Below are 10788 nucleotides of genomic sequence, written 5' to 3' on the forward strand. Positions count from 1 at the left end.
GGCTGCCGACTAGCCCCGAGGCGAGCTATCATCTTCAGTGACACTAGAGAGAGCGCAGGGCAAGGCGACAAGATGTACCGTGATAAGAACGGACATGGCGGAGAGCATTCTGAGGGTCCAACCAGCCCGAGTCCATCTTTGATCACCACTGACCCTTATATGTTAGTAACGTTGGGGTTAGCAACATGGGACGTCACGGTACATGGCCTGCATGCGTCTTCCCTGCGACCCACAAAAAAGGGGGCTAACTATATTTAACAATATGCACTCAAGCTCACTATCTTAATTAAAATGGGTATCACATATGCGGCTGGGATCCATTCCTCATTACAGTTGTATCTCATTAGAGTTCGGCCCTTTGGAGGGGCTGGATCGGTTTTAAAACAGTTTTCTATCTGTCTCCCTGTTTTTCATTTCCTTGTACATTCGTTTTCTCTTCCTTCAGGCCAAGGAAAAGTCATTATTTGGAGATGGGGGAGTTTGCGGATACATGGAAATGTTCCCAAAGCCAATTAGGAAATGGATTTATTTAAACCAATTAAAATCAGCCACAGGAAGAACGTGCATTTTTAATGCAAAAGTACAATGTCATGGCAGCATAACATTAACAAATTAAAAATATTCAGCAAATATATACAATAGAATAATTTATTAACAGTCACAGTTTTCATGAAAATGAAAAATTACACCACTTTTTAGCTAAAGCTTGGATTTAAAATAAAGATCTGTTAATAAAAAAAAATCTTCCAAACGTCTTACATTACAAAATAATTAGTGAATACTTTATAGACTTTCTCTTTCAAGTAATAAAGGCATATTAGTCATTTATGTGGGATGTAGGCCACTTGAGGAATCCAGAACTCAGCTGTGGAGATTTTGTCATCTTTAGCCCCGCTGCTTTAGTAGAGAGGGGAGTCACAAAAGATGCAGGGACCTTGGAGGATTTTCTTGATCCAGTCTGAATCTGAAAATGTTGTTAAGCATAATCATTTACATGTACAGTCAAACCAAAAATTATTCATACATTTTTGGTATATTTTTACTAGTGGGTGCAGGACACTATAGTTAATTTATGTAAGTGAGGATAGCGAAATAAAGTCAACTGTGATGTATTATACCCCAAAATTCTTCATACAGTGGACTACCAGTAAAATTGATAAATTTGGAACCAAAAATTCAGACACTCTGACCTGACCATGTTTTACTTAAGTGTTATCTGATATAATTAATACAAAATTTTCTGACACAGTTTAACTCTGAGATCTTGTCATTTTATTGCCATTTTTTAAACTATAGTGAATAAATTGTAATAATGAATGAAATGTTTAAGGTGTCTGAATAAATTTTGGTTTGACTATGTCAAATTAAGGTTGTTTTCTACATTTGTTCATACAATGCATTAAGCAAATGTTACAATGCAACAGGATTGTCAACTTTTCATGCTAGCAAAATGCCAGTAATCGATACAAATAACAATGGAATAAAAGGCAAAAACAAATATGCATCATTCATTTAAATATTAATATAAATATTGACAAATTAAGACAATGACATGTTGCATTCAAGTATTTCTTAACTTAATATTTCCAAGTAATTAAGTAAAAAGTAAGGTTTTTTTTCTTAATATTGCTATCTGATCAGTATTAACAACAGGATTAAAGTATGATATTAAATATGATATGCTGTATTTAAACAAGGCCAAATGCATAAATCCAATATTTTTACATATTTGTCTAGCCTGTTTACATTCTTCTTTTCTTTTTTTTTACATTAAAAGGATTACTTCACTTCAGAATTAAAATTTCCTGATAATTTACTCACTCCCATGTCATCCAAGATGTTTGTCTTTATTTCTTCAGTCGAAAAGAAATTTAGGTTTTTGAAGAAAACATTCCAGGATTTTTCTCCATATAGTGGACTTCACCACTTGGTTGAAGGTCCAAATTGCAGCTTCAAAGAGCTCTACATGTTCCCAGCCAATGAATAAAGTTATCTAGCGAAACGATCAGCCATTTAAAAAAATAAAAATAAAAAAAATGACAATTTATATACTTTTTAACCACAAATGCTCATCTTGCACTGCTCTGCAATGTGTCACGCATTATGTGATCACGTTGAAAAGGTCACGCATGATGTAGGTGGAAGTACCGTGGTAGGGTGAAAAACTCCTCCAACTTCTTTGGTTTTTTTTTTCAGTAAAGGCCGTTTGAATTAATCTTTGCACGTTCGCTTTTGTAGACACTGGATCGGTACATATGCGTGACACATTGCAGAGCTAGTGGAAGACGAGCATTTGTGCTTAAAAAGTATATAAATTTACATATTTTTTTTTTTTAGAAAATGACCATTTTGCAAAACAAGACCCTTATTCCTTGGCTGCGATCATGTAGAGCCCTTTGAAGCTGCACTGAAACCGCAATTTGGATCTTCAACCCGTTGTACTCTGAGGAAGTCTATGTGGAGAAAAATCCTGGAATGTTTTCCTCAAAAACCTTAATTTCTTTTCGAATGAAGAAAGAAAGACATATACATCTTGGATGACATGGGGGTGAGTAAATTATGAGGAAATTTTAATATTGAAGTGAACTAATCCTTTAAATGCCTCACCAACATGGGCATTTTGACCAAAAAGTGCATGTGAATATTTGAAACCGGCCGCCCGCCAGTCAGAATTGAGTTGGTACAAGTGAAAAAAAGAAGACATACTATTTAACATATCATTTTAATATCAACTTGGTACTGGAGTACCAGTACATTTGACATCCTAAGCTTGCACTGCTGTGGGGCAGCAGAGTTTTTGTTTTGTGTGTGTGCAAGGTTCCTGCTGCATTACATAAAGTCTAAGTGTGTGCTGCTATGTGGTTCTGAATGGAGATATGATACAGCATTATGGCTCACCCTCGGGCTCTGCTACTGAGGCAATACTGTCCTGCAATAGACAGCGGCGGTATGTCACACCCTGACAGGCCTGATATGACAGCGCACACCTTAGGGAGGAAGAAGGAAAGACAGAAAGAGACAGTTAGACACATGAACAGAAACAGCAGGGGAAGGTTTAGATCAGTACTTGGCAGAGATCAGAATGACAGCAATGAAGCAACTATTTCCCTGATACACCATTAGGGGCAGTAATCTCCTTTCAGTCAGGCCGATAGATGAAATGTCACACAAGGGGCTTGAAAGTGGGTCAAATCTACTTGAAACCTATGCAACTATAGTCCAAAGCAGAAAAGGCGATTTTATACTGCAGGTGAAATTTTCTCCATTTTCAAGTATGTTCATGGCACATTAATCTGGACCTACAAAGTAATTGTAGTCTGCTAGGCTCTTGTTTGGGCTTTACATTCTGGTATTTATATGAATAATACCTAAATTATCAAAAATTAATCTGTTCATCCAAATGTGGAATCTGTGTCAGACTTGAGCCAAGAACAGTGTCACTTCACTTAGCACTGCAAAATATAGCTTAAGTGTTATTGAACCAGCTGTAAACTAGTCAAATAAAATTATTATATTTGTATGCCAAATTAAGCAAAATACACCATTCCAGATTGCAAGTTAATGTATGACAGGGCTTATGAAAATAGATTTTTTTATTACAGTAACAATTTCATTTAACACTCTGTGCCATGAAGCATTTAGTACTTTTTATTATATATATTATTCTTTATACTTTTATATTAGAGTTTTATAAATGACATACCACAACTTATTTATGGTTACGCACCTTAGCCATCTGTGCCCATTCTTACATTCTGCCTGTTTGCAGTCTGTGAAAGGCAGAACTTCTTTACAGAGGCTGCAATGCTCAGGAAATGTCTGTTTGTTCATCTTATTCATGATATGACCTATCAGCACCTGTGAAGGTCACAAATGGAATAGAAAAAAAATTGACCTTTAAGGTATATTTCTATAAGAGTTCATTCATTACATGAATTTTTTTATTTGCCAATTAACACAAGCACAATAATGCCCACATTTTTATACCTCGATCATCCACTTTCATGATCTTAAAATGCAAATGCTTTCAAAAGTTTGAAATAAAATAGATTTTTAATCTTTTTGAAAGAAGTCTCTTATGCTCACCAGGACTGAATTTATTTGATTAAAAATACTGTGATACAGTACAGTACATATACATTACAATACAAAAATACAGTGAAGACTGAAGTAATGAATTCAGCTTTGCCATCACAGAAATCAATTACATTTTAAAAAATGTATTAGAATTGAAAAGTTATTTTAGATTGTAATAACATCTCACAATATTATTGTTTTTACTGTTTTTTGATCAAATAAATGCAGCCTTCACTCAAAAAATGATTTTACGATACTGTTCAGTTTAAAACATTAATTTTCATTTTACACCATTGTATTAGGTTTCTCATTCAAACATTCAAACTCATTCAAACATTTGGATTGTGTTAAACTGACTTTGTTTAACGGTGTTTTGGCTCAACTCAACATTTTCATTTTGAAAGAACATTTTCAGTAAAGATGGCCACAAATAACATTTGATGCTTGTTTAATTTACCTAAGAAAATTAAGTTAATCCAACACAATTTTTTTCAACCAGTTTACTTAATCCATTTGAGTTGAGAGTACATAAATTATTTTAGATGTGTTAAAACAGCATTATAGAAACTAGGAACAGGATTTCCACTTCCCATCATGCTTTGCACAGGGCTGGAGAGGGAGAGTAAATCTTGAAATACAATGTTATTTTACGCATTGTTTTTTATTAGGATGATAATGTTTAATGTTTTTTTATGTTGGTATTTAAAAGGGTTTCTGGTATGTTGGTATTTTGGGGGGATACCATTGTGGTGAAGTGTAGAGCATGTGCTTTAGGTTGAGAACCTGCTAACAAAAATTAAAGTCGTTTTAATAATAAAAAACAACTACTTTGGGTATGCCATGGATGTAACAAAACGGTCTTCTAGCCAAGGCCTAACAATAAAAGTCTTTACAGAGTAAAGATTTTGTATAAACTATTCTTGTTAGATAACATTTGTAAAAGTTGTAAAAAATGTTCTTGAATGCATTCACTAAATAAACTAATCAATTACGTTGGATTACTTGTGTTAAGAATTTTAAGGTGCCATAGAATTAAAAATTGAATTTATCTTGGCATAGTTAAATAACAAGAGTTCAGTACATGGAAATGACATACAGTGAGTCTCAACTCCATTGTTTCCTCCTTCTTATATAAATCTCATTTGTTTAAAAGACCTCGAACAGGCGAATCTCAACATAACACCGACTGTTACGTAACAGTCAGGATCATTAATATGTATGACCCCAATATTTGCATATGCCAGCCCATGTTCAAGGCATTAGACAAGGGCAGCCAGTATTAACGTCTGGATGTGCACAGCTGAATTATCAGACTAGGTAAGCAAGCAAAGACAACAGTGAAAAATGGCAGATGGAGCAATAATAACTGACATGATCCATGATAACATAATATTTTGTGATATTTGTAAATTGTCTTTCTAAGTGTTTCGTTAGCATGTTGCTAATGTACTGTTAAATGCGGTTAAAGTAACCATCGTTTCTTACTGTGTTCACGGAGACTGTCGTTATTTTCATTTTTTAAACACTTGCAGTCTGTATAATTCATAAACAACTTCATTCTTTATAAATCTCTCCAATAGTGTGTAATGTTAGCTTTAGCCACGGAGCACTATCAAACTCATTCAGAATCAAATGTAAACATCCAAATAAATACCATACTTATGCGATTAGACATGCTGCATGATGAACACTTTGTAAAGATCCATTTTGAGATTATATAAGCTGTGTGAACTGTGTTTATGCTGTTTAAGGCAAGCACGAGCTCCATGGGCGGAGAGTGTGAGCATTTAAAGGGGCCGCAGCCTAAATCGGCTCATATTTAATGATGCCCCAAAATAGGCTGTTAAAAAAATTTATAAAAAAAAAATAAAAATCTATGGGGTATTTTGAGCTGAAACTTCACAGACACATTCAGGGGACACCTTAGACTTATATTACATCTTTTAAAAGACGTTCTTCGGCACCTTTAAGATTTTTTTGGGTGAACTAACCCTTTAACCTGATTCAACTAAATGGCATTGAATTAACCTTATGTAATAAACTTAAGTTTACTGAAATAGATAATGTTAATTAAACGCAACATAACCTAGATACATGGAACCTGTTGACATAAAAAAGTTTAGTAAATCCAACATATCATTTTAGTGTTGGTGAGCATAAAAGACTTATTTCAAAAAACATTTAAAAATCTTTATGTACTACTGATCAAAAGTTTAAGTTAATTAAGCTATAATTAACTATATTTGTTTCAGTAAGAAGGGGGCTCACCTTGGCCGCCCGGTCTTCATTAGCAGGGTCATTTGTGAGGAAGTCACAAACACCTTTGGTAGGTATACATGTGTTCTGAGTGACGCAGGTGTGCAGGTATACCTCGCCCAGCACCTTCTTCATGTTCTCGCGAATCAGTTGGGACTCCACCTCTTCGATCCTGCTGCCGATCTCCCTCATTTGTTCTTCACTGGACTGCCTTTCGGCATCCCCCTGCCTGAGCTCCTCTAAAGCAGAGATCTCCGCCATCTCGCCTTCATCACCTCCACCCGCTTCCTCATCCACAACAAACACTTTACCATCTCTATAGGTCGGCCGCCACAGAGCCTCCGAAGGGGTTTTCTGCATGGACTTGTAGAGCGCTCGGAGAAGAAAAAGCTTAAAACGCCATAAGTAGGTGGACCCTGAGGTTTGGAGTTTCTCGTCTAGATTGTTCTGGAGGACCAAAGGAATGCTTTTGTCCTTCAATATCCGCCATCGCAGCAAGTCCAGCAAGTCTGTCTTTCTGAAGAGATTGTGCATCTGAGACTCGAGCAGCTCAGCAGCCGCTTCATCTGGAGTCTTAAGGGTGATAAACTGCACCTGGTATGTCCGATTGACGGGGTGGAGCCCATTGAGCATGCCCTCGTTCGAGATGAGAGACAAGTAGGCACCGTTTGGACTGACTGATATGCCATGTATCCGTCGACCTGCAACTCCCTCTGGCAGAACAACCTCCACTTGTTTAAACTCAACAGCAACATCTGTGAAAACAGCCGTGAGCTTCTTTACCTTACCATCTAGTGAGCAGGTGAAAATGGTCCCGTTGTTATGACTGACTGTCATGGATATGATAGAGGTGGAATGAAGACCTGTGACATGTGAATTGTGAACGTTGAGACCAGCTTTGGAGATCAGCAACAAGCACCAGAATACATAAGGACCTCGTGCAGCAACTACTAGACTGCAGTTGCATTTCTGGTGTGGATGAAAGAGCGTAATGCATTTGATGTTGTGGACTGGTATCTGGTCCCTATCCTGCCACAAAACCACAGGTTGCCTGAGGGTGAAGTAACCCTTCACTGCCTTGAGGTTGACTGGAAGGATCTTTACAGGTCCAACTGAGCTGCCGACGATCAGTCCACTCATCTTCCGCCCACTATGCTCATATTCCCACCATGTGAGCACGCTTGGCGACGACACTCCTGATTTGATGGTGTTGCAAGACACCACCGAATCCTTTCCCTGTAGAGGCAAGCTAAACTGCCACACCACCACATCTCCATTCTCCATAAGTACAGCCAGAAGTACTGTGCTGACATCTTTACATGCATTATCGGTCTGAACTTGTTGCATATTGCACAGACTAGACCACTCCATGCGCATTGGAGTCTGCATGCGATACCGCCGTTGCAGTTCATCCAAGTCTTTGATGGAGCTCGGAGGTGAGCCGTCGTTCTGAGCAGAGTAGTTCCTGGATTTTAACATTTCCCCATAAAGTTCTGTAAGGTCTATGAGAGGCATCCACTTTAAACGCAAATGACTGCTGTGGATTGTGAGACGATTGTCCAGTGTTAAGAAAGCAAGAAGACAGCGGCCTTGTTTGTCGCAGCCTAATGGTGACCAGCTGGTGTACTTCACACCATGGAGACGTCCGGATTGAGGATTGATGACTCGGTCTGTCATTATCATTTGGCCTATAACTGGATCTTTACTCTTTGCAAAGTTATCTTTAACAGTCTGCAGCTCCTTTTCTGGGCCCACCTGTAACAAAATATAAAGAAGGCATTAAATGAATTGTGTACAAATATTTCTTGCTTCAATGTCATTTTAGAAAGTCTTTTATTTATATAGAATCAGGGAGGTATTAAAATCTGTTCATATGAGTAGTAAAAATGGTCACATGAAATCAAGTCTCATTTTCACATATAGTTCACGCGTTCACACTTACAAAGTCAGATAGTAAATAGTATGCATTTTTGGCGTGCTGTCCGAGGAGAGGGCTCCGAGCTCAGTATTTGGCCTGAACCATGTTCTGGTTAGGAAAGTAACCAGGCAAGTGTGAGGAGACGGAGTGGTGGAGGGGTGCTGTAAAAATGTTGAGGAATATGGGTGAGTCGACTGTGTCTATATATATGATTTCACTCGTGCTGATTGGCTAGATATGTTGATTACTGATTGCTAACAGCTGGGTGAAATGACGTGATTTGTCAGATTATTTGAACGTTGCTCCTCCCAAATTTTGTTTATAAAACATAATTTCAAAACAGGGTAAAATACATCAACTCTTTTGGTACACCGGTCACAAATGTTATTTGTGGGATACTCCAAAAAGTAACATTTGTAAACAAACTGGGGTTAACAAAAACTCTTACTCTAAAAAGAGTTGTTGATGCATTTACACAGAATGGTGAACTATAAATGAAGGACTAAAAGATGCAGACTGTGAACATTCATGTGAGCATTTTTACATTCTGGTATAAATAGTCACATGACAAGAGCTGTTTAATTCCAGTTTGTTCTGGTCTAAGCTCCATAGAACGAAGCATTTAAAATACATGTCATAATACAGATTCAACTACCATACTTGGTACATATATTATTTAAAAAGTGTATTATTAAGATCGCTGTCTCATAAATCTTGATCACAGGACACATAAATATGTCAGTATTCACAACTGACACATAGCCCTGTTTTGAAGAAAAAAATAAAAGAAATAAATCCTAATTGACTACCATGGTAAAATAGCATATTTCCAGTAATGTTACGTTAAATTAAAATGAGAAGTAAAAAGAAATATGCGTTTATTCTTGGATTATAACTCCCTATAATTGACTGAAAAAAAATTATGCTACTTTAATGTTTGCATATTTTGCGTCTAACTGCGCATCTGAGCAGTTTTTCATTAGTTCCCCACTTGTTACAATTATGATCAGAAAGGCATGCAGTTTGTGCTGGGAAAATTAGGGATTAAAGTGGATAATTCCTCACAGACGATTAACGCTTATTTTGCACATTTTGAGATGTCATGTCACGTCAAAACATGGCTTAGGCTTGGCAACATGGTTGCAACAGTGCACGTCAGTTGGTACCATAAAGCAACGAGAACGCGCGCGCACAGTAGTTACCTTGAGTTCACAAGCGGTGTCCGGCACGGGGATGTGAGTGCGATGCAGCACCATATTTTGACTGAGACTGTGTATGTCACACACCAGCTCCAGGAGAGTCACGCTGTTAGTGCTGGAGGCCGCCAGTCTGTGATCCTCTGCCCACGACAGGGGCTCCAGACCGCTAACTGGACTCAGCAATTTAATCGCTGGATCACGCAGCACCACAGGACCCCGTCCAGCCCAAAAATCATTGTCCCGTGCCGATTGGGCTTCAGACGCGGTGTCTGTTTGCTCAGAGGTACTATTTGAGCCTAAAGCCGCCATTTTTCTGTATAAATATAAAGCCCGTCTCCAGGAAGTTACGGTGCCGGAGGAGGAGGGATTTCACGAGCGCGGCAAGGGCTGGGTTGCCAGATTATCAATAGTCACTCTTGAAACAATTGGTGGTGGTTTGTTTACATAGTAATAAAAATAATAATGAATTACAATATGTTATCCTAATATTCCACACTATATTATTATTATTCGTTTTAACTAAATTTAATATTTTATATATTACTGAATGCCCCAATAAGTGTCAGTCAGTAGTGTTCACTCTGTGGGAAAGATGCAATATTGACTGAGGACTTAAAACATCATTAGAATTTTTGTTTGTTTCTTTGTTTAATTTTGTTAAATAACATCCACACAAGCTTTTTAATCTACATGATTATAAAAATCTAGAAATGTGATGACAAATCAGACAAGGTGGGTAATCTTTTTCACTTTGTGCCTCTGGCGGACACACAAACACTGCACTACATTTGCCTCAGCAAATCTCACAATATGTTTTAGAGCTGTTGGGCTAATTTTCTGTATATAATCTTGTATCCAATTTTAGTTGCTTTATTATTAATATATCCTGTATTTTACCACATTACCACAATATGTGCTATATGTTTGCCATTTTAAAATAAAATTATGTGAGGGAGGGTAGTGGTGATGGGTGATGATAATGATATGAAATTATCATTCTAAAATGCTATAATTTAAAAATTAAGAATTAAGAATTAATTAAGAATTTTTAAATCAAAGTTTGAGGTAAATGTGTTAAAAAAAAAGTGTTACAACACCCCTCTTATCCTCAACAAACCTGGGGCCAGTTGCATAAACTTAGCCATTATGTTTAGACTGAAGTATTAGTATGACCAACTAGCAGTTAGTCTAGGGGCAATCTTGCTTTTTAGTATCAAATTAGACCAATCTACATTTTTATACAACTGACCTAAAACAGTTATGAACAGTCTTAAAGAAAAAAAAAAGTGATGACTAACTTGTAATAGTCTTAGCAGTTTATGCAACCAGCCCCTGTTT

The 10788-nt window shown here is 37.1% G+C and overlaps 1 protein-coding gene across 1 annotated transcript; it reads right to left on the minus strand.

Moving 5' to 3' along the window:
• Positions 1-518: 518 nt before the first annotated feature.
• On the minus strand, positions 519-9759 carry gtf3c4 (general transcription factor IIIC, polypeptide 4). Its single transcript, XM_067376015.1, has 5 exons — positions 9454-9759; positions 6346-8088; positions 3728-3858; positions 2899-2987; positions 519-964 (listed from the first exon to the last, which is right to left on the minus strand). The coding sequence occupies exons 1-5, from the start codon at positions 9757-9759 to the stop codon at positions 900-902; spliced, it is 2334 nt and encodes a 777-aa protein (XP_067232116.1). The 3' UTR covers positions 519-899.
• Between the last annotated feature and the right edge of the window lie 1029 nt (positions 9760-10788).

This window comes from Chanodichthys erythropterus, chromosome 22, assembly GCF_024489055.1.
Source record: "Chanodichthys erythropterus isolate Z2021 chromosome 22, ASM2448905v1, whole genome shotgun sequence".
Lineage (NCBI taxonomy): Eukaryota > Metazoa > Chordata > Actinopteri > Cypriniformes > Xenocyprididae > Chanodichthys > Chanodichthys erythropterus.

Coding starts and splice junctions, on each gene's coding strand:
- gtf3c4 (XM_067376015.1), bottom strand. CDS start 9,759: ATGGCGGCTTTAGGCTCAAATAGTACCTCTGAGCAAACAGACACCGCG. Junction 2,988..3,727: donor AATGGGCACAGATGGCTAAG/GTGCGTAACCAT, acceptor TTCCTCCCTAAG/GTGTGCGCTGTCATATCAGG. Junction 965..2,898: donor CTCAGTAGCAGAGCCCGAGG/GTGAGCCATAAT, acceptor CAACATTTTCAG/ATTCAGACTGGATCAAGAAA.